Source organism: Carcharodon carcharias, chromosome 1, assembly GCF_017639515.1.
Source record: "Carcharodon carcharias isolate sCarCar2 chromosome 1, sCarCar2.pri, whole genome shotgun sequence".
Lineage (NCBI taxonomy): Eukaryota > Metazoa > Chordata > Chondrichthyes > Lamniformes > Lamnidae > Carcharodon > Carcharodon carcharias.
The window spans coordinates 75,032,465-75,057,411 of NC_054467.1; the positions used below are offsets into that span (position 1 = coordinate 75,032,465).

The following is a 24,947-nucleotide window of genomic DNA, read 5'->3' on the forward strand; positions in this document are numbered from 1 at the left end:
GTGTAGCCTGATAGGTATTACAAGTTCATTGAATGTTATAGTACAGAAAAAAACATGTTTCACCACATTTTCTTTGCATTATCTGCTTAGTTCTATTCCCTATTCTCTCTCCATGCCCTTTTAATGTTTTTTCTTTTTCAAATATCTATCAATTTCTCTGAAAAGCCATAATGAATTATAAGAACTAATATAGATTATACTCTGCAGTGTCACTGGCAGAGTATTCCATGCCCTAAAAACCCTTTGCATATAAATACAAATTCTCCTAGCTGCTCCATTTGCTTTTCTGGTGTTGCTCTGGCTATTGGCTCACAGAACTGTAGTGTTATGACACAGCAGTTGGTAAAGCTAAGTTATTTAAAAATCCCAGCAGGAAACTTTAAACAACTGTCATAACCTATATTTTTATTTCTGTATGTTTGAGATACAGCTCTAAATTCAGGAATCAGACCACCAGTTCTCAAGAGCTTTTATATCAAAATACATGAGACATTTATTAATTTACATAAATTAAATATATACACATGGCTACAAATTACAACTATCATAACTTTTGACAAATTCCCAAACTAATCTCCATTAAAGCAACAACAATCTATAGACTTTAAGCAGACACCAGGCAAAGCATTTTCACCTTATGAATTCAAAATTAGGTTCCTTTCACTTTGGTTCCTTTGCACTGGTAGGCTTACAGTCTTTGATCTTACATTTTCTCTGCCCTGCACACCCACAACTTCTATCGGTTATACTCAGCACATCTCAATGAATGTAAATTCTCATTGTATCACCAGCCCCTTTGAACTCCACCTCTTCTAAAAATAAAATCCCTTTCATAGTACCAATTTTATTAATAATATAAACATTGCTTGGTGTCTGCTAGCTAGGTGCCAGATTTCACTCCTCTTCTTGAAAGCTCTATTCAACAAAATGCAAATGCACTCTACCTCTCTTACATCTCAAAACTAGTACACATCAAAGCACCCAGACTAGCTGGCTTTAATCCAATTAAGACATGCCCATAGACTAATCCACTATTTTAATAGAAAAATAATTTCCAATAATATACATTAATTGCTTCATGACATCCCCCTCCCTATTGAAAAATGAGCCGTCATAATTTTAAGAGCTCTTCATTTTAATAGCCCATCTCACACCACTTCTTATACTTATTACACTAATACATTACCAGATGCATGCATTAACATAATATATATATATATACACAAATCCTTGGTATCAGTGGAAATCACACCAGTTCAGTGTCCAGGTTTTAAAAATGTCCAATTTTCCTTTAAGCTTCAAACTTTTGATAATGCATCTGCGAACAGATTTTCTCTTCCAGCAACATGTATAATCTGTAGACTAAATGTTTATATTAATAGACTCCATCTGAAAAGCTTTATCTCAAAATTTGTCCAAAAACTTCAAAGGATTATGGTCAGTATCATCAATTATTTCTGACGAATTGTTTGCAACATAAATTTCCAAATGCTGCGATGCTGACACCAAATCCAAAGTTTCTTTTTCGATCGCTGAATATCTTCTCTGTTGTACGTAGAGCTTCCGTGAAAAACACCCTATCGGTTTTTCAATTCCAGTGTCATTCTCTTGTAACAGTACAGCCCCAATGCCTATATCACTTGAGCCAACGGCCAACTTGAATTGCTTGGCCTAATTGGGTACTGCCCAAACTGGAGTCAGAGTTAATGCAATTTTCAAATTATTGAATGACTCCTTACACTCCACTGTCCATTGAAGCTTTATGTTTTTTTTAATAGTACAGTCAGTGGAGCAATCACTTGGCTAAAATTTGGTACAAATTTCTAGTAAAACCCAATCATGCCCAGAAATCTTAAAATTTCTCATTTTGTTGTTGGCACTGGGAAATCCACGATAGCTTTGATTTTTCACATTTTTTAGAGCTACCTTTCCATGTCCAATGGTATGGCCTAGATATGTAACTTGCGCTTTTGCAAATTCACTTTTAGCCAAGTTCATAATCAAATTAGCTTCTTGTAGTCGAATAAATAATTCTTCCAGATTCTGTAAATGCTCCTCCCATGTCTGACTGAAAATGATTAGATCATCAATATAAACAGCACAAATGCTTAGATCTGCAATTACTTTGTCAGTCTTCGAAATGTCACAGGTGCATTCTTCATACCAAATGGCATGACTTTAAATTGAAATAGTCCACTTGGCGTTACAAAAGCTGATGTCTCCTTTGCTCTCTCCGGCAATATTCTTATAGCAAGTCACTCTTTGTGATAAATTTTGATTGTCCCACTTTCTCAAAACAATCTTCTGTGGTACGGGATATGAATCCACTTTTGTCACCGCATTCACCTTTTGACACATAGTCTTTGCGTTCCATCAGGTTTCGGTACCAGTACAATAGGTGAATTCCAGTTACTGCAACTAGACTCAATTATATTATTTTGAAGCGTGAAATCAATTTCTTTTTGTACTTGTTATAACTTTGCCAGATTTAATCTATAAGGTTGCTGTGTTATTGAAGCTGAAATTTGTACCGATACATCATGCAAAGCTAAATGTGTCTTTCCCAACTTATTTCCACAAATAGGTTTGTGTGACCACGATAGCTTTTCCAAATCACTTTGACACTTGCTTGGGAGGTAACTCAATATTTCATTTAAATTTTCAAGCACCCCCTCAGCACCCAATTTGATTAGAGAAACTCAATTTCAGAATCCTGCACTTCCAACTCTTTTTCATCATCCACCATCACTAATGCCTCTTTTTGTTCCTCTTCCCTGTCAAAGTACTTTTCAAACATATTTACATGACACTCCCTCTGCTTCTTTCTTCTGTCTGGTGTATTTATTAAATAATTTACTTAACTCAATTTCTTTTCAATCCTGTAAGGCCCACTAACCCTTGCATTTAATTAATCACCTATTACTGGAACCAAAACTAGTACTTTCGCTTCAGAAACAAAACTGTGAGTTTTAGCTTTCTTATCTGCTTTCACTTTCATCACTTGCTCTGATGTCTTTAAATGTTCCCTAGCCAGCTCACGTGCTCTGTTCAATCTTTCCCTGAAATTTGATACGTAATCCAGGAGAATAGTTTGTGAATTTTGACTCATCAATTTCAGTGGTCCCCTTACCTCATGACCATAAACGAGTTCAAAAGGGCTAAACCCAGCCAATGTATTAGGAGCATCTCTAATAGCAAATACAAAAAGGGAATTCCTGTACCCCAATCCTATGCATTATCCTGACATATTCTTATCATAGTTTTCAAAGTTTGATGCCATCTTTCCAAAGCTTCTTGTGACTCTGGATGATAAGCTGTTGACTTAAACTGTTTTATCCCCAAACTGTTCATTACTTCCTTAAACAGCTGCGACATGAAATTTGACACCTGATCTGATTGTATTTCTTTAGGTAAACCATATCTTGTAAAAAAATTAATTAACTCTCTCACAATCTTCTTAGTTGTAATATTTTGTAAAGGTATCACTTTAGGAAACCTGGTAGACACGTCAGTTATTGTCATTAAATACTGGTTTCAGTATTCAATACCACTTTCAGTCTTAGGGAGAGGTCCTACACAATCAATCATGAACCTCGTAAAAGGTTCTTCAAATGCTGCTATTGGGATTAAAGGCGCCGGCTTAATCACTACTTGTGGTTTTCCAGTTGTTTGACATGTATAACGGGTTCTACAGAATTTGACTACATCCCAATGCAATCCTGGCCAAAAAAACCCTCTATATTGTTTCCTGTGTTTTCCTAATTCCTAAATGTCCCCCCATTGGAATTTCATGAGCAATTCTCAGAATCTCATTTCTGTACCCTCATGGGATAACAATCTGATGCACCTTACTCCAGCTTTCATTTACTGAGACATGATCCAATTGCCACTTTCTCATCAAAATATCTCGTTGAAGATAATAACACACTTTTGCTTCTGTTTCTGAATAAGCTCTCTGATATAACTGTTTTAATTGCAAATCATTTTTCTGCAACTCCACTAACCTCTTTGAGTTAAAAATTTCAGCTAAATTGGACTGTATTCCTTCCTCTTGATCAATGTTATCAAACACAGTGCCAGTTAATTGACAGCTTCTCCTTGCTTTTGAACTGCCTGTCTCCCTCGTTTGTCTTGTTCTTCCCTATTAGCCTTTGACCTCATTACAACACAATCAGGAAATAATCCAGGATGTTCCTTCTGTAATACCTCTGTTGAAAACACTTGTACAGGCTGCTCAACCACCATAGGCATCACCCACATTTGCGATCCAGCTGTATCATTACCCAGAATAAATTGAACCCCTGCAATGGGCAATTTTTCCACCACTCCGACTATAACTTTACCTGTCTTCCATTTGTTCCTTAAATTTACCTTCCACAATGGAATAGACCTAGCATTCCATGAACCCCACATATTATTACCTGCTCCTGCAATACTCCATTTGAACAACAAATATCACTATCCCACAACATTAAGGATTGACTAGCCCATGTCTCTTAAAATTTTAACATCTTAACCTACTCCACCCTGTACACGTGGAAAGACTTTCCCTTCACACACAAAGTCTTTAACATTTCTGCAACCTGCTCCTCAGAATTCTCTTGAGTAAACTGTGAACACACTCCCACTTCTTCACTTATCATTGATTCTCCCTGTTTCACCTGAACACAAACCATTGGTTTCTCCTGTGTCTAAACCTCAGAACCCACAGTACTTTTACTTCCAGAACTTTTCTGTACTCCAACAATTCCAAAAGATTTTTCCTGCAATCTCCAACACACTGACTTCATGTGCCCCACTTTATTACAATGAAGACACCTCAATTTTCGAATGTCACTTCTACATTCAACACCTTATTTTATTCTGAGAAAAAACTCCCTGGGAACTTCCAGCTACTCCTTTTCCCTGACGACCTGCCTTCCTTTCACCTTCCCACGTTTTATCCTTTTCCAAATTGAAAGGATGACAAAAAAATGGTTTAGCTCTATGAATTAACTCATAATCATTAGCCATCTCTACTGCTTGTCTTACAAAATGTGTTCCTCCACATGAGTTCTCACTAACAAAGGGATTGAATCTTTAAATTCTTCCAAAAGAATTACTTCCCTAAGAACTGCATACATTGTTTCTATTTTTAATGCCCATGTCCACTGGTCAAAATTACTTTGTTTTTCTCTCAAACTCAGTCTAAGTTTGCCCAGGCTGTTTTCCCATATTCCTAAATTTCTGCTGGTATGCTTCAGGAACTAATGCATATGCACTCAAAGTAGCCTTTTTCACCACATCATAATTCACCAACATTTCTTCTGATAGCAAAGCATATACCTCAAGTCCCCTACCTAATAACTTAGATTATAATAATAATGTCCAGTTTTCCTGTGGCCATTTCATCTGTTTAGCTAGCTTCTCAAATGAACTAAAGAAAGCTTCAAAATCTTTTTCCTCAAACTTTGGAAGAGCTTGAAAAATCTAAACATCTCCCCACTGGGCTCTACTCTGGAGATAAGTTCTTCCGCACGTACTGGCATCTCTGTTTTAACTGCCAACATTTTAGTTGGAATTCTCTCTCATTTTTTTCCTCCTTCTCTATCTTCACAGTTTCTAATTCCCTTTTAAAAGCCACTTCTCTGTCCTTTGCTTCAAATTCAAGCATCTTCATTTGTAACTGAAGTCTCACTACCTCCAGCTGTGACTCACTAGTGTCAGGTTTCACCTCCAACTGTAGGTGCTGTGCTATACTTTTAACAATATCTGATTTGCTAACCCCCTCAGGTAACCCTAATTTTAACTTATCTGCCAACTCTGTTAACTTACTTTCGATTACGTTTTCTAACCCAATCAGAGTTATGTCTTATACTCCCAGACAAGTCTTAGCAATTGCCAAAGCCATCTTGCAGTCTCACTGCTTCTAAAATACCTCACCAGCTCCTGAATTCAATATGCTTCTTGTACTCGTAACCTTAAGATTCACCAATTCCTAACCAATCAAGTAATTAGAAATATTTAAACCCGCTAGAGCCCCCAATTGTTATGACAGCAGTTGGTAAAGCTGAGTTTTTAAAAACCCCAGAGGGAAACTTTAAACAACTGTCATAACCTATATTTTAAGTGATACATTTGAGATGCACTCTAAATTCAGGAATCAGACCACCAGTTCTCAAGAGGTTTTATATCAAAATACATGAGATATTTATTAATTTACACAAGTCAAGTATATACACATGGCTACAAATTACTACTATCATAACTTTTGACAAATTCCCAAACTAATCTCCATTAAAGCAACAACAATCTATAGACTTTAAGCAGACACCAGGCAAAGCATTTTCACCTTATGAATTCAAAATTAGGTTCCTTTCACTTTGGTTCCTTTGCAGATACAGTGGTAGGTTCACAGGCTTTGATCTTACATTGCCTCTGCCCTGCACATATAAAACTGCTATCGGTTATACCCAGCACATCTCAATGAATGTAAATTCTCATTGTATCACCAGTCCCTTTGAACTCCACCTTTTCTAACAATAAAACCCCTTTCAAAGTGCCAATTTTATTAGTAATTTAAACATTGCTAGGTGTCTGCTAGCTAGGTGCCAGTTTTCACTCCTCTTCTTGAATGCTCTATTCAACAAAATGCAAATGCACTCTACCTCTCTTCCACCTCAAAACTAGTATACATCAAAGCACCCAGACTAGCTGGCTTTAATCCAATTAAGACATGCCCATAGACCAACCCTGTATTTTAATAGAAAAATAATTTCTAATAATATATCCGAAGGGTCTCTTCTGCACTGTGATTTTCTGTGGTTCTGTGAATATACATTAATAGCTTCATGACAGTAGAAATAAATTTTCCATGTTTAACTTACAACAGCCATTTAGTATTTTGAACGTTTCTATCAGATCCCCTCTTAACCTTCTATCTTTGAATGAAAAGAGCCCCAGTTTCTCTAGGCTCTCCTTATATCTAAAGATTCCCGACAACATTGTATGGAAACTGTCTACATGTGGAAGAAAAGTTGCCAAAATTATGGCATGAGGGAACAGATTCAGCCCGAAGGAATTTTCAGCCTCCTTGTCCTTGATATGTGTTTTGCACATTTTTATTCAGAGTAATCAATTTCAAATTTTAGGTAGCTTAGTGCCTCAGTACATTGATTTATCTGTATAAATATTTGGGTAACTTCGGTAAAACAAAGATCCAGAATTGAGCCCTGTCTGACTGGAGAATCAGGTACTGAGGTCATTGCTATGTTTGATTTGCAGCACTCCCAATTTACCAGTGATTTAAAATAGGTCTTCATAGACCTGGAGCAATTGAGCACAGTGGCTTCCATCCTTAACTCTCCAGTACTATGTGCCCATCAAGTGAAGAGTTGCAAAATTTACCTTCTTGTTGATGTGAAGATTTGCTTGTAGAAAAGATTTGTACCTGATGATGTTTACCAGGGGTAGGGTGGTCCTCTGGACTATCTTCTGATTGCCTAAGCAGGTTGGAGAGAAATTATCCAATTTCTTTCCCTCCTAATTGAGGTGGGTTTTATCAGCTTTTTTGCCTCCCCAGGGGATTGCTTGGCTTGCAGACAGGGTTGAGAATGTAATTTTACTATGCACAAGACATCACTTGTAAACAGAGGTTCAGGTGGTTCAGGAATGTGCATCTTGAATGACAATTTAAAAGGACTGTTATAGTGACTCTTAACTAGTCTTTATCGGCTGTACTTATTTTGGTAGATGTGTCTGCAGGAATTAGGAAGTAATTTTCTTTCTCATTGCTTGTCAAGATATAGGGTAGAATTTTACGCTCCCCTGCTGGCAGGCTTGTAGGTGGGGCGTGAGCATAAAATTTCTTGGATGGGCTTCTTTTACACTGGGGCAAGCGAGGCCCTTAAGTAGTTAATTATTGATCACTTAAGGGCTTTTCCCACCCAGTCTCAATTTTCAGGCTGGCAGGAGGAATTCCGGGGTATGGGGTAAGCCCGAAAGTAAGTCAGGTTCAGGCCTCGTGTGGGAAGGGGGGGTGGCAGGGAGCGCCTCCATTAGAAGCCCCCTTTTAACCTCAGGCCTTAAGGTCTGGTAACTGCAGGAGCTCCCTCCACTGCCCCCACTACCCCCTCAGCCTCTCTAATGACATAACGAACCTCCTCTGTCCGAACCCCCAAGCCTCCCCTACCCTGAGACCCCCAAAACTTACCTCTTCCTGGAATCCCTGCAGTTCCAGTCCTGGCCATTGCATCTTCTGGCACTGCATGGACTAGAGAGCTGCTAGCCAATCAGATTGGCCGGCAGCACTGTAAAGCAGGACTTCCTTTCAAGTGAGGAACAGAAGTCAGTTAACACTTATTGGAGCATGAAATCGCTGTGGGGTAGGCAGTTTTCCCAGCCGACTCTTCAGAAGCTGGGAAGGGATACCCCGTCATCCTAAAGACCCTGGCCTTAGTGGTTGAAAACTTTGACTTCCACACAAAACTGGCATTGGTGGAGCAGTTACTCCTCTTGCCTGAACATGCTGGCAAGAGGGCCGAACAAAATTTGCATTTGAGATTTACTTAAATACTTCAAGTGAGGAGCAGGCACCAAATGCCTAGCAGGTTGGATTTAGGAATGGGAAAGGAGGCAATATCAATGAGTGCCATGAAAGGGCTGGAGTTGAGTTAGGGTTGGTTCCCTGTTTTGATGGCAATGGTAGATTGGCAGATATACCGGGCCACGAGGTTGCAAATTACAGTGGAATACGATTCTGCTGCTGATGGTCCATAATACCTCAAAGACACCCAGTTTTGAACGGCTACATCTAGTCTGAATCTATTCCATTTAGTGATTGTGCCATCAAAGCAACGGAGGTGTCACAGCCATCTGCAACTGTGTCCTAGTTTTTATTGTCAATGTCCGTTTCATATCTCACTTGCAAGTGTTCTTGTAGAGGAGGTATGGGTGCCCAGAAGGTCATGACCCCATTGGTCAGTTCACCATACAGAAGGTCTTTGTGTATTTGGCCGTCATCCATCCAATAAACATGTTTGAGTCAGCGCAGACATCGTTGGCTTAACAATGAGTGCATGCTGATGGAATTAGTACACTCCAGGACCTCTGAGCTGGTGACCTTGTCATGTCACGAGATGCTGGAGATATGTCTGAGGCAGCGAAGATGGAAACTGTTTAGCCTTTCCTCCTGCCTGGAATATCCTGGTCTTAATACTGTAGATGAGTGGACTGAGGACACAGCTTTGGTACACTTGCCATTTGAAGTTCTCAATCAGGCTACTATTGTTCCACACTGTCTTACTCAGCTTGGGCATAACAGTTTATCGTGTACATAAATTATTTGGACTTAAATGTAGGGGGTATGTTCAAAAAGTTTGTAGATGACACAAAAATTGGTAGGGTGGTAAATAGTGAGGAGGAAAGCCGTAAACTGCAGGAGGATATCAATGGACTGGTCAGGTGGGCAGAGCAGTGGCAAATGGAATTCAACCTGGAAATGTGTGAGGTAATGCACTTGGGTAGGTCTAACAAGACGAAGGGTTACATTATGAATAGTAGGACCCTGGAAAGTACTGAAGATCAGAGAGACCTTGATGTGCATATCCACAGATCCCTGAAGGTAGCAGGGCAGGTAGATAAGGTGGTTAAGTAGGCCTTTGGGATACATGACTTTGTTAGCCGAGGCATAGAATGCAAGAGCTAGAAGGTTATGCTGGAATTGTATAAAATACTGGTTAGGCCACAGCTGGAGTACTGCTGGTCACCACATTATAGGAAGGAAGGATTGCGCTGGAGATGATGCAGAGAAGATTTACCAGGATGCTGCCTGGGCTGGAGGGTCTGAGCTATGAGGAAACATTGGATAGGCTGTTTTCCTTGGAACAGCGAAGTTTGAGAGGGAACTTGACAGAGGAGTATAAGATTATGAGGGGCATAGATAGGGCAGATAGAGGGGTCAATAACCAAAGGACATAGATTTAAGATAAGAGATAGAAGGCTAAGAGGGGAGTTGAGGAAGAATTTTTTCACCCAGTTGGTGCTGGGAGTCTGGAACTCACTGCCTGAAAGGATGATTGAGTCAGAAACCCTCGTAACATTTAAGAAGTATTTAGATATTCACTTGTGTTGCCATAGCCTCCAGGAAAATGGACCAAGCACTGGAAAATGGGATTAGTGTAGTCAGATCTTTGTTGACTGGCGTGGACATGATGGGCTGAATGGCCTCTTTCTATGCTGTAAATGTCTATGAGTCTATGGGGAACAGCTTTTGCAATGCCTGTGTTGATTTCACAATAAAATAACCAATTGCTGGTGATTGTAAAATTTAGATATGTGAAGCCATCAACAATCTCCAGCATCACATTATTAATGCTGATAGATGGCGGTGTGGCAACATCCTGAACACCCTGGCTAAATTAAAAAGCCAAACCACAAAGGTAATAACTTCTGGGTTACTATCTGAACCATGTGCAAATTGGCATAGGGTAAATAAAATTAGAGAGTTGAACGCGTGGCTCAAAGACTGGTGTTGGAGAAATGGGTTTTAATTCATGGGACACTGGCACCGGGACTGAGGAAAGCGGGAGCTATACCATTAGAATGATCTTCACTTGAACTGTGCTGGGATCAGTAATCTGGCGAGTCCCCCACAGGCGACCAGCTGGTCACATGGTTTTAGCTGTCTTGCTCCTTGGCGACAGGCTCACCTGCCACTGGATTAATGTCAATGGTGGCAGGATGAGGCCCTTAAGCAGTCATTAATTGACCACTAAATGGCCGCAATAGGCAGTAGGCGAGAAGGTTGACCATGGGCTTTCCCAGCCAGAATTTAATTCTGGTAGAGGCGGCGGGTTTCCGCTATGCCATCATCCTGTTTAATTACATGCTCTTCTTGCCTTCAAGCTCTCCACCAATGAGAGCAGAAGATTCCATCTGATAGCTTCAACCTTTCCGGTGTTTAATTGGATGAAATTTTGTTTTATCCAGCACTGAATGTTGGACTAGCAGATTAACAGCACAGCGACAGCGGTTCAAAAGAGGTGGCCTCACTACAGCCTTTGACATGGTTGATCACACCGTCCTACTCCAATGCTTCTCCTCCATTGTTTGAGTGAATGGGTCAGCTCTCGCCTTGTTCCACAATTATTTATTCAATCATGGCCAGAGTATCACTTGCAATTGCTTTTCTTCCCATCCCCACATTATTAGTTCTGGAGTCCCCCCAAGCACCTATCCTTGGTTCATTCCAGTTTCATATTTAAATGCTGTTCCTTGGTGAACAAAAGTGAGGGGATGGAACTGGGTGTTGTCAGTGTATATGTGGAATCTGGCATTCAGTTTTTAATATATTCACCAAGTGTTCTTTTTTGTAGCAAGTTGTGATCTGGAATACACTGCTTGAACATGTGGTGAAAGCACATTTAATGATCACTTTCAAACAGGAATTAGGTAAATACTTGGAAAGGAAACATTTGCCAGGCTTTGGGGAAAGAGCATGGGAATGGGATTAAATTGGATAGATCTTGGAAAGAACTGGCACAGTCATGATGAACTCAACGGCCTTCTTCTTTGCGTGTCCTTCTGTGATTCCTTACAATCTACAGGTGATCTGAAGGGAAGAATTTTCTCCCTGTTGGAGGGGTCAGGCGGAAGTGGGAGCAGGCGGGCGTGCAGCCGATCGGCGCTCACGATTGGCTGTGCACCACCATTTTACGTGAGCGGGCAAATTAAGGCTGAGCACTACCTGTGTGGGTGGGGCACAGAGCTGCCTCAGGGAGATTAGTTTAAGTTCTGAAAATTTTAATAAAGAAAAAAAAATGTCAGACATGTCCCCTCATGTGAAAGTGTCACATGAGCTGGGATATGTCTATGAATGTTATTAAAAATTTTTATAAAACTTTAAATATCTTCATGAAACCTATCCTGCCCGTGGATGAGGTTCCATGATAAATGTGAAAGCCACCTGGGCTCGTTGCCTGCCCACCAACCTTAAGGTTGGGCAGGCAGCTCAGTTTATTGTTTTAATTGATAGTTAAATAGCCTTAATAGGTCTTTGACAGTTCAACTCAGGTGTGCGCCTGCTGAACTGAAAATCTGAATGCTGTGCGATGATGTTGGGACGCATGCCCTACGTCACTGCGCTTCATTTAATGTGTCGGCGAGTAGGCCCCGCCCCTGTTCGCTGATCTGAAAATTCTGGTTGTAGAGTGATAGAAGGAGTCCCTGGATTTGTACTGAATGAGTCTGTTAATGTAATCCAATATCTTTTGAGTTTTAAAACTCTCAGCCTTGCTTTCAAATGGCCTTGCCCCCCCCACCCATATTGGTAATCTCCTTCAGCCTCTGTGGCCTCCTCGCTTCTCTGATTCTGGTCTCTTGCCCATCCCTGATTTTAATTATTCCACGACTAGCTGCTGTGCTTTCAGCTGCCAAGGCCCTAAGCTCTGGAATTCCCTCCTTACCTCTCTCTCCCCTCTCTTAAGGCACTTTTTACAACTTTTCATTTTATTCAAGCAATTAGTTATCCGCCCTAAAATCTACTTATGTGACCCGGTGTCAGATTTTGTTTGATAACACTTGTGTGCAGTGCCTTGGGCAATTTATTACTTAGGCACTATATAAATGCAAGCACTGATTAAAGGTGGTGTTATACAAATAGGGGGAAGGAGTGGCCATGAGAGTCATCCACATTAACTCTGACCCCTTGATGTTGCATTGTATAAGATCAAACATGAGTAAAGAAACCTCCTGCTGATGACTACCTACCTCTCTCTATATCCTTTCTTAGGTAGAGAGACCAAAACTGCACACAGTACTCCAGGTGTGGTCTCACCAAGGCCTTGTATAACTGCAGTAAGACATCCCTACCTCTGAACTCAAACCCTCTTGCAAAAGGCCAACATACCATTTGCCTTTCTCATTGTTTGCTGCACCCGCCTGTTTACTTTCATTGACTAATGTACAAGGACACCCAGATCCCTTTGTACATCCGCATTTCCCAATATATCACCATTTGAATAATACTCTGCCTTTCTGCTTTTCACACCGAAGTGTGTAACTTCACATTTATACACATTATACTGCATCTGCCATGTGTTTGCCCACACACACAAGTTGTCTAATTGCCCTGAAGCCTCCTTGCATCCTCCTCACAACTCCACCCAGTTTTGTGTCGTCAGCAAACTTGGAAATATTGCATTTGGTTTCCTCATCCAAGTCATTTATTGATAACGTGAATGGCTGGGGCTCAAGCACTGATACCTACGGTATGCCACTAATTACCGCCTGCCATCTGGAAAAAGACCATTTATTCCCACTCTCTGTTTCCGGTCTATCAACCAATTCTCAATCCATGCCAGTATATTACACCCAATCCCATGTGCATTAATATTTGCCCACTAGCCTTTTATAAGGGACCTTATCAAAAGCCTTCTTGAAACCCAAATACACTATATCCACTTCTCCCTTATCTATTCTGCTAGTTACATCTTCAAAAAAGTCCAGTAGATTAGTTAAGCATGATTTCCCTTTCATAAACCCATGCTGACTTTGTCTAATCCCATTAATGCATTCCAAATGTTCTGTACCATATCTTTTATAATAGACTAGCATTTTCCCGACTAATGATGTTAGTCTAACTGGTCTGTAATTCTCTGTGTTTTCTCTCCCTCCTTTTTTAAATAGTGGGTTACATTTGCCACCCTCCAATCTGTAGGAACTGCTCCAGAGTCTATTGAATTTTGGAAGATGACCACCAATGTATCCAATATTTACAGGGCCACACCCTTTAGAATTCTGGGATGTAGATTATCAGGCCCTGGGGACTTTTCATCCTTTAACCCCATTAATTTCTCTAGCACCATTTTCTTTTTACTAATACTGATTTTCTTCAATTCTCCTTCTGACTAAACCTTTGGTTCCCTAACAATTTTGGGAAATTATTTGTGTCCTCTTTTGTGAAGACAGAACCAAAATATGTGATCAATTCTTCTGCCATTTCTTTGTTCCCCATTATAATTTCTCCCATTTCTGACTGTAACCTTTGCTAATCTTTTTCTCCTCACATATTTATCAAAGCTTTTACAGTCAGTTTTTATGTTCCCTGCAAATTTACTCTCATAATCTATTTCCCCCTTCTTGATCAATCTTTTTGTCCACTTTTGCTGAATTCTAAACTGCTCCCAATCCTCAGGCTTGCTGCTTTTTCTGGCAATTTTACGTCTCCTCTTTGTATCTAATACTATCCCTAATTTATTTTGTAATCCATGGTTGAGCCACTTTTCCTGTTTTATTTTTGCACCAAGTAGTGTAAGAGTGTAAATGTCCTCATGAAGCTACCCATCGAAGATGCATCTATCCTTGATATTAAGACAGAGTTGACCACCCTGTGTTATGGCATGGCTGATGGTAAAGGCTGAGCTGCCCAAATCCCAAAGGTGTCAGAAAATAATATTTTTCATATTATTGTAGGCTAATAGGTATGAGTGTGGATAGTTCTGTCTTTGTGACTGATTTAATTGAATTTAAATATAGACTGCAATTAGAAGAGTCAGGTGTAAAAGGGGTATTTGAAATGTTAATGAGTGAGCTAGAGTTTAAGAGTCAGAAGATAAGGTGTGAATGAAATTTGCATTTTAAGATAAGTGGGGAGTTGTTTTATTTTCAAAGGGATGACAGGATATTTACAACTAACAAGGTGAGAAAGGTCAAGCAATATGTTTATTTTTCCCAAAGGTAGTGACCATATTGACAACATGAAAGATTTTTATATTATGGGGAAAGTAAATTTCCAAAGACATGTAGCATAATGGGGTTTTATACATTAAAGAGAGAGAAACATATATAAAAAAGGATGGAAGGTTATAATGGGGGTGGCCATGTAATATCTTGAAAGGTACCCATGTAAAGCAGCCTCTTTTACAGAAGTCTGCTGTGTCCAGTAACTAAAGTTGTGTTAAAAGCCTTTGGAATTCCACTGTTGAGTGGGTGCTGTGGTAACCTTGCTGGATTACTTATTTAAACTTAAAATCTATTTTGGATGGTTGCCTTAAAGTGGGTGTGTAGTTGGAAATCAGGTTAATTAGGAATATTTGGAATATGTTATAGTATTAAGTAACTGTAATCTTATGTATTTGTTTGAATTATTTTTGTTTGTTAATAAATGTTTTAATTTAATTTTTAAAATCACTAAAGGTGTTAGTGGACTCACTACTTCTGAATTCAGTACACAAATCTTTTCATAATAAATGCAAATTGAAAAACCATTATGATAGCATGGTCAAGTATCCCTTGTGGATTTGGTCCGCCTGGCATATATCACCTGCCACATCATGACAAAGGGAAGCTTGACACAGCTGCCAAAATGGTTTTTTGCAATTTGTATAGTATGAGGAGAGGTTCTGAAATCAGGAAATTATGTCCCCAACTACTTGTGATGATTTCATAGTAAACATTTATTTTTTTAAAGCAAGATACTTACTCTTAAACATGGCTTCACACAGTAAACAGTACTTTAAAACAGTTCCAAAAGATCTTAACACAACTACCCTCAGAACTAACCTTCCTGTTTTCTGTTCAGCAACTATCCTTATAGATTTTAAAATCTATAGATTGCCAGTAATTTATATCACAAAGTGCATTTTCCCTTGGGATGCCCTCTGAGGCTGACAGCAACTGGTTCTCCAGGTCTGGCCTTGTTCACACTATCTTCAGGGAGTTCTAAGCAGCTAGCCTGCTGTTTTCTGGGAGATCTAAACAGCTACCCCACATAGGCTTCAGTATCTCCTTAAATACGTTCCTTCCCTTTGATCTCTCTCTTGTCTGAACCAATCTCTTCAGAATTGCTTTCTTCCCAGAACTGATTAAACTCATTTCTTTACTCTGCCTGTGGTATTGCTAGACCAGGAGCCACTGTAGAATAGTGAGCACAGACGTAATGGGACTTGGTCATTGTCATTGGCAGCCTTCTCCCTCGTGAGACAATGGCTTGTGCCAAGGTGTCAAGAAAACAAGAAATTGTAATATTTTTTGGTAATATCACTGTCATATTTCTTACCTACTGGAAGATATATACTGGAAGACAGGCTGGTCCAGCAATACCACAGGCAGAATTTTGCTCGGATGGGCATACTGCTTGCTTTCCACCACCTGCGACCACCCCCACACCCCCACCGCCCCAGAAGAAAAGTAAGCCCCAAAAAACTGACGTTAAACAAGCCACCCTGCAGCCATGGTACATTCTGCACAGCCTTAAGCAGGTGAGAGTCAGACTTCCATTCCTCAGTGGGAGAAAGTCCCACCCTGGAGAGCTGCTGGCCAATCTGACTGGCCAGTAGCTCTACAGCAGTCCCAGCAGCACCAGAATACAGTCATGGGCATTGCTGAGACTGCAAGGAGTCACACGGAGATCATCAATTGATCCCGGACTCAGTTAAGTTCTGGACACTTTGAGGCAGAGATGTCTTGGGGAACCTATGGGGCGGGGGTTGGGGTGGTGTTGGGTTTGGGTGGCCAGGTGGGAAGTGACAAAGGGGGCTAAGATCTTGGGGGTGATGGGGGGCTGCTCCTGATATGCAGAGGGTACCATTTGAAGGATGTAACCCTCCTTCCCACTTTTTAACCAGTTGGATTAAAAAACAGCCTTCCAGCTCCCACCCACCTTGCCACACTCAACTGTATCATGAGGTGGTCAGGGTAATATTTGGGTCAGTTGGCTTGTTAACAAGCGCAGTTGCCCATTAATTATTATTTTTAAATGATGGGTGCGTTGCCAATTGCAACACCTGCCAGTCTACCATTTTATGGGGACTGGGTCAGGGATGTTTGGGAAGGTGGTGAATGAATCACCTAATATATTTTAAGCCCCTCCCCCATCCTTTGCTGAAAACACACTTAGCAGAGGGCTGTAAAATCCAGCCCCACAATTTTAAAATTCTCACCTCCATTTTCAAATCCAGCCATGGCTTCATTCCTCTCTTCTATACTCCTCCAGCCCATCAACCCTCTGAGAAATTCTCATTCCTCCAATTTTGGCCATTTGTGCATTTCCAACTTTCTTAATCCCAGCATTGACAGCTGTGCCTTCGGCCATCCAAGGTTTAAGCTCTGGAATTCCTTTCCCAAATTATCTATCTGCTTACCACTCTGCCTTCCCTTCTTTCTTTAAAATGTTACTCTAAGGAAAATTCCTAAATTCTGGAAATAGTTATTATGATTTCCTTGGTGGTTCCTGCCAACTTCCCACCTCCTGGGAGATCAGGAAAGCCTTTACAGAACTTCCAGGCCCTTGTTTCTAGGATGGATGAACAACAGAAATAAAATAAATTGGTGATTCTGAAGGATTAAGAGAAATAAAATCATACAGGCAAAAGTAGAAATTCAGTTACCATTGCAAAGTTAGTCACTGTGAGTACAGCGTCATCGTGGGACATAAACTCAGGATTATCACTGGGCAAAAAGCATGGGAAGGGATGGAATAATTGTTTTACACATAAGTTGGGGCTTCTACCACTGGTATTTCCAACCATGTTTTTCTAAACTTCTTACCTTGCACAATAAAATATGAATAGTACAGCTAAACTGTCTAATATCGGTTTGATATAAATACAGACAAACTTGTGTTGCTGTTTCCTGGACTTTATTCGTTAACTTGTGGATGGAAAACAGGTCCACCTACATTTACATTCAACTGTACGCATAGGGACAACTCTGTGGTCTGAAGCCTTTTTTCCTGATAATTAACCATGACTTGAATGCAGGAGTCTACTGTAGTTTGGGATTTTCAGGTATGCCAAACACAATCTGCAGAACAGCTCTTCAAATTGTTACAGCATTGGAAGCAAGCAGGATTGATCAAATCTTCCATTTCAATAACTCCAGAAAGTATACCTCTTTAGATGTGGAACTCTTTTTCTGGATTGCTTGTGGAAGAAGTAAAACCAAGTTTTGCATCTTCCATTTGTTCTGGCATCAGAATAGCATCTTCACCTTCCTCTGATGTCAACTGATCAAGGATATCATATGCCAGTTTATATATCTCCTCATTTTCATGCAGTTGTAATTGTTCAATCATTTGCAAACCTCCACACTCTTCAATCGAGTTTGCTACCAATTCTGTCTTATCATGTGCTGTATTCAGGATATTGCTTAACCCATCCAGCACCACAATAATTATCTGAGGGTCCAGCAGAGTTAGCAGTTTGCAAAAAGGAACTACTGCATTCTGTTCAATCAAGTAGTCGATCTGATCTTTCCTGCCACAATTAGCTAGATTGGCTATAACCCAGGCAGTTTCTTTCTGAGTAGCATAATCCCCATTTGCCATGAGGTTTACAATCATAGGAACAAGGTTAGCGTTAATCACTGCCTGTTCTTGCTGCTGGTTTCCAGCAGTGACATTGGAGAGAAACCATACAGCATCCTTGTTGATTTTTGTATTAGGATGAGTTAGCAATGCTGGGAAATGAGAAAGAGCCCCGCAGTTCAAGACCACTTGTGCTTGTTCATCAGTACCAGTTACAATATTTCCTAAAGCTCGCAATGATGCAGTCTGAATATTGACCTCCTGATGGCTAAAAAGAGGTACCAAATTAGGAACTATTCCTGAATCTATAACCATCTGGATCTGCTCATCTTCAGCATCTGTTAAGTAGGACAAGGCCAAAACAGTGTCTATTAAGATATGAATATCTTTATGGTGAACAAGAACACACAGAGCTGGAAGAATCTCTTGAACAGTTTCCTTTGGCAGGGGAGGGTCTTTCTGACGGCAGAGATTAACAATGACCCATGTGACAGTGCGGAGGAAAGTAATGGGTACTGAAGCACTGACAAAAGAAAGAACGGGCTTTAGAATACCTAGACTAATTACATAATCTCTGCATTTAGGCCCATCAGCTATGATGTTGCCTAAAGTCAGAAGTGCTTGTTCACACACATCCTGATGAGAACATCTTAGCAGCCTTAACAAGAGTGGAACAGCATTTGATTTAATCACAGCCTCTGTGTGTTCTGAAGGACCATAAGCAATGTTTGCTAAAGCCCACACAGCTTCTAACTGCAATTGATGATTGTGGTCCTGTTCTAAACAGCGAATAAGAATTGGAAAAATGCCAGATTTGATTAAGTCACCTATTGGAGGAGCATAATCACTGGACACTAGCTCTCTCGCAGCTTGCACTCCTCCTAGCTGGATTTCTTGGTTTTCACTAGCTGCGCTTTTTACTATTTCTTCTAATGATACATTTTGCACTCTGATATCACCATCAGGATCAGTTTCTTCATTTCCTACTAGTACATTCCTTCGTTTTAAGTAGTGTTCATCCCTTTTGATTTTTCTGAGTTCAACAACGATCTCATTTTGTTGCCGTCGCACAGTCTCCAGATCCCGCCCCTTTTTCTTGAAACTCTTTATCCTTTGATTATCCAACTTATTGGTATCGGCCATATCCATTTGCTTCTTGGAAAGAAGGACTTGTGTTTAAAAGGAAAGTCAAAGATTCAGTAATTGCTGATCTCTTATCCACAGTTTCCTCACATTTATACTCAGAAATGGACCACTCATTATAACTTTTAAATGGAGTAGATCTGAACTATAAATTTTCTAAGACCACATTACTAAGAGGATTGCAAAAACACAGTGCCTGTTTACGCACTGGGCCCCCCTTTGCTTACTATCTGTGACTGACTGCAGTGTGTCATCACACCAGTATTATGACAGAGTCCAAATCAAATCTCCCAGCCAATCAAATTTCCATATTCAAATGAAGTTTCAGTCAATAAATTTAGTTCATACTCTAGGCCTAATAATTATTTCAGCATAAATGCAAAAAGCCAACCAACCAGCTTATCTTACAGATTTATGTTGACATCTTGTTTACATTACAAACCCAGAGTGGCAACTGACTCAGAGCAGTAGTTTTTTTCCTCCGCTATCCTCTCTGAAATCCATTCCCTTGCCACATCAAATGTTGTTGTAGAAAGAACAGGGCTGTGTTTACTGCCTATTTTTCTCCTGTCCAATTCAGTTCCCTCCTTTCCCCAGGAATGCCAGGTGAACCTGGTCTTTGATCTGAAGTAGTGGTAGGAATGGCCTTGCATGTGGCAAATGGAGGGAGAGGGCTGAGTAAAGGCCTTGCCTCCCTTTAATTTTGACACCAGCACTTACATGTTGAAGCCTTCAGTTTGATTACGTTGAAGTCTTTGGGGCTCTTTTGCACTTTCAGATTATCTTCTGCCTCTTATGCAGACACAGTGCAAGATTGTAGAATGGGGATGGTGGTGCAGTGGTAATGTTACTGAATTAGTAATTCCAGGCTAATATTCTGGGGACACAGGTTCAAATCTCACCATTGCAACTGGTGGAATTTAAATTCTATGAATTAATGGATGCGGAGCTAAAATCCAGACGCAGTAACTATGGCCATGAAATTAACAGATTGTCACAAAACTTCATCTGGTTTGCTAATTCCTTTTAGGGAAGGAAATCTGCCATCCTTACCTGGTCTGGCCTACATGGGACTCCAGGCCCACAGCCATGTAGTTGACTCTTAACTGCCCTCTGAAATGGCCGAATAAGTCACTCAGTTGTACCAAATTGCTACAGAAAAGTCAAAAAGAAACTGGATGGACCATTCAGCATCAACTTAGGTACCAAAAACAATAATGACACATTGTGTCCACTCAACCCTGCAAAGTCCTCCTTACTAACATCTGGAGTATTGTGCCAAAATTGGGAGAGCTGTCCCACAGACTAGTCAAGCAACAGCCTGACATAATCATATTCACCAAGCCATAACTTAACATGCAGAGTGGAATCGTCTGTGCCCTCTGGCATTGGGCATGCTCGGCAATGTGAGTGGACAATATGGCAAGAAGGCCAAAACTTGGTTGATAAAGTGCCATGTCAAAGGTGATTGTGGAAAATAAAAGCTCATGGTATAGGGGTAACATATTGGCATGGATAGAAGATTGGCTGGCTAACAGGAAGCAGAGAGTAGGCATAAATGGGTCTTTTTCAGGTTGGCAAGATGTAACGAGTGGCATGCCACAGGAATCAGTGCTGGGACCTCAAATGTTTACAATTTATACAAGTGACTTGGATGAAGGGATTGAAGAGATGGTTGCCAAAGATAGGTAGAAAGTTATTTATAAAGAGGACACAAAGCAGCTTCAAAAAGATATAGATAGGTTAAGTGAGTGGGCAAAGATCTGACAAATGGAGTATAACGTGGAAAAATGTGAAATTGTCCATTTTGGCAGGAAGAATAAAAGAGAAGCATTTTATCTAAATGGTGAGAGATTGCAGAGCTCTGAGGTGCAGAGTGCGTGAATCACAAAAGGCTAGTATATAGATACAGCAAGCAGTTAGGAAAGCTAATGAAATGTTATCATTTATTGTGAGAGGTAAGTAGGGAGGTTATGCTTCAGTTATACATGGCAATTAATAAGACCACATATGGAGTACTGTGTCACTATTAGTCACTATTTAAGGAAGGATGTAAATGCGTTGGGAGCAGTTCAGAGAAGGTTTACCAGACTAATGCCTGGAATGGGTGGGTTGTCTTATGAGGAAGGGTTGGATAGACTAGGCTTGTGTCTGCTGGAGTTAAGAAGAGTAAGAGGTGACTTGATTGAAATATATAGGGCAGAATTTTTCTCTTCAACGCGTAAAATGACCCGCGGCGATGTTGGAGGTGCATTCCGATCTTACGTTCAGCGGGCGCGCACCAGAGTTGGCAGCGTGCCCACCGAACTGTCAAAGGCATGTTAAGGCCATTAATGAAACAATTTAGGCAATTGACAGGGCTGCCCACCCAACCTTAAGATTGGCGGGCAGGCGAAGAGCCCAAGCGGCCTTTGCGTTTTGTATGAAGCCTCATCGGGCGGGATGAGGTTTCATGAAGGTTTTATTGAATAAATAAAAAAATTTTGGCAATTCATAAACATGTCCCAGCTCATGTGATACTGTCACATGAGGGGACATGTCTGAATAATTTTATTCTTTCTTTTTTTCAAACTTTAGAACTGAACATAATCTCCCTGAGGCAGCTCTGTGCCTCAGGGAGATTTCTGCGCTCTTTCGCGCACATGCGCAAAAAAGCGCAGGCCCCGAATCTCCCTCCTCCTCCCACCTGCACAGGTAGCACTGAGTGTAACAGGACTCGGGTCACGCTGGGTGGGCCTTAATTGGCTCTGTGCCTGCCTGTGCCCACTCCGACCTGCCGGCCTGACAGGCAGAAGATTCTGCCCCTAAGATCCTGAGGGCCTTGACAGGGCGGATGTGGAGAGGATGTTTCCTCTTCTGGGAGAATCTAGAACTAGGGATCACTGTTTAAAAATAAGGGGTTGCCCATTTAAAATGGAGATGAGGTAAAATTCTTTCCCTCAGAGGGTCGCGAGCCTTTGAAACTCTCTTCCTGAAAAGGTGGTAGAAGCAGAGTCTTTGAATATTTTTAAGGCAGAGGTGGATAACTTCTTGCTAAGCAAGGGGACGATAGGTTATTGAAGGCAGGCGAGATGGAGATTTGAGGTTACTATCAGATCAGCTATGATCTTATTAAATGGTGGAGTCGGCTTAAGGGCCGACTCCTCATGTTCTAATGAGGTGAGTGTTTGTTCGGGTGTCGGGTTGGGTTAGCATGGGTATGGTTGGGCTCCAGGGTGGGAGCGGCGGGCCCTGTCAGGTGGCGAGAGCAGGCCTGAGGGGCTAAATGGCCTACACCTGCTTCTCGTTCGTATGTTCTGTTTCATGACATCCCGTAAAACCAGTTTGCGATTGTCCGCTCAGCCCATTGATGGCGGGCCGAGTTTCCCATCATTGCACATCAGGAACCTCATTGTAATACATCATCATATCATTAGAAGGCAAGCCTGCTCGAATCATCCCCCCACTGGATCTTCCGCTCATGTCAGCATGCCGTGACATGTTGTGTGGCACTACCACTGTGCGAAATGAAATAGATTTCAAAGGCACTGTGGGCCATCAGCAACAGCAGGATTGTACTCAAACACAATCTGTAACCTCATGGCCTGACATATCTTCCACTCTACCATTACCATCAAGCCAGGGGATCAACCCTGGTTCAATGAAGAGGGCATACCAGGAGCAGCACCAGGCATACCAAAAAATGAGGTGTCAACCTGGTGAAGATATAACACAGAACTACTTGCGTGCCAAACAGCATAAGCAGCAAGTAATAGGCAGAGCTAAGCGATCCCACAACCAACAGAACAGATCTAAGCTCTGAGTCCTGCCACATCCAGTCGTGAAAGGTGATGGACAATTAAACAAGTCACTGGAGGAGGAGGCTCCACAAATATACCCATCCTCAATAATGGAGGAGCCCAGCACATCAGTAAAGATAAGGCTGAAGCTTTTGCTACAATCTTCAGCCAGAAGTGCCGAATGGATGATCCATCCCAGCCTCCTCTGGAGGTCCCCAGCATCATAGATGTCAGTCTTCAGCCAATTTGATTCACTCCATGTGATATCAAGAAATGGCTGAAGGCACTGGATACTGCAAAGGCTATGGGCCCTGACACTATTCCGGCAATAGTACTGAAGTCTTGTGCTACAGAACTTGCCGCGCCCCGAGCCAAGCCATCCCAGTACCGCTACAACACTGGCATCTGCCTGGCTATGTGGAAAATTGCCCAGGTATGTCTTGTACACAAAAAGCAGGACAAATCCAACCCAGCCAATTACCGCCCCAACAGTCTACCCTTGATCATCAGTAAAGTATTGTAGGGGTCATCAACAGTGCTATCCAGTGGCACTTGCTTGGCAATAAACTGCTAACTAACGCCCAGTTTGGGTTCTGCCAAGCCACTCAGCTCCTAATCTCATTACAGCCTTGGTTCAAACATGGACAAAAGAGCTGAACTCCCAAGGTGAGGAGAGAGTGACTGCCCTTGACATCAAGGCAGCATTTGACCAAATGTGGCATCAAGGAGTCCTTGCAAAACTGGAGGCTATGGGAATCAGGGGGAAAACTCTCTACTTGTTGGAGCCATACTTAGCACAAAGGAAGATGGTTGTGGCTGTTGGAGGTCAGTCATCTCTGCTCCAGGACATCACCGCAGGAGTTCTTCAGGTTAGTGACCTCGGTGCAACCATCTCCAGCCGCTTCATGAATGACCTTCCTTCGATCATAAGGTCATAAGTGGGGATGTTTGCTGATGATTGTACAATGTTCAGCACCATTCGCAACTCCTCAGATACTGAAGCAGTCCATGCCCAAATGCAGCAAGACCTGAACAATATCCAGGCTTGGGCGGATAAGTGGCAAGTAACATTTGCACCATGCAAGTGTCAGGCAATGACCATCCTTAGATAGCACCTTCTAAACCCATGGCCACTACCATCTAGAAGGACAAGGGCAGCAGGCAGATGAGAACACCACCACCTGGAATTCCCCTTAAGTCACTCACCACCCTGACTTGGAAATATATTGCCGTTCCTTCACTGTCACTAGCTCAAAATCCTGGAACTCTCTTCCTAACAGCACTGTGGATGTACCTACGCCACATGGACTGCAGAAGTTTACCACCACCTTCTCAAGGGCAACTAGGGATGGGCAATAAATGCTGGCCCGGCAAGTGAAGCCCACATCCCATGAATGAATATAAAAAACTGCAATCACACCGACGTGTTTCACAACAGCATATAAACGGTGTGCACTTGTCGGGCTGCACTTTGAGGGGAACTTGGAGATGAGTGCATAGTAACATTGGACAGTGCTCGCCCAGGTTGCCTGTTGTACTTCAGGTTTGAGGCACGTTGGAGGTGTGGGGGTGAGGGCTGCCCTGCACTTGAAGGTAGTGCACAAGCAAATGCAGGGTGGCAGGGAGGGAAGCAGCCACATGTTAGGGAAACCTTGTGTAAAGTGACAATTCCTCTGCAGCTGAGAATGTTCAAACGCAGCCACATTGACATGTGTAGAGTTGGGCCTCTAGCTTATCTGTCC

The 24,947-nt window shown here is 41.5% G+C and overlaps 2 protein-coding genes across 2 annotated transcripts in view; one reads left to right on the top strand and one right to left on the bottom strand.

The window, feature by feature from the left end:
• ablim2 (actin binding LIM protein family, member 2) overlaps window positions 1-24,947 on the top strand; it is a 502,624-nt gene that overhangs the window by 184,826 nt on the left and 292,851 nt on the right. The gene's annotated exons all lie outside the window — the stretch shown is intronic.
• Window positions 17,873-19,426, bottom strand: LOC121283965 (importin subunit alpha-3-like). The gene has a single exon (XM_041198816.1). The coding sequence runs from the start codon at window positions 19,424-19,426 to the stop codon at window positions 17,873-17,875; it is 1,554 nt and encodes a 517-aa protein (XP_041054750.1).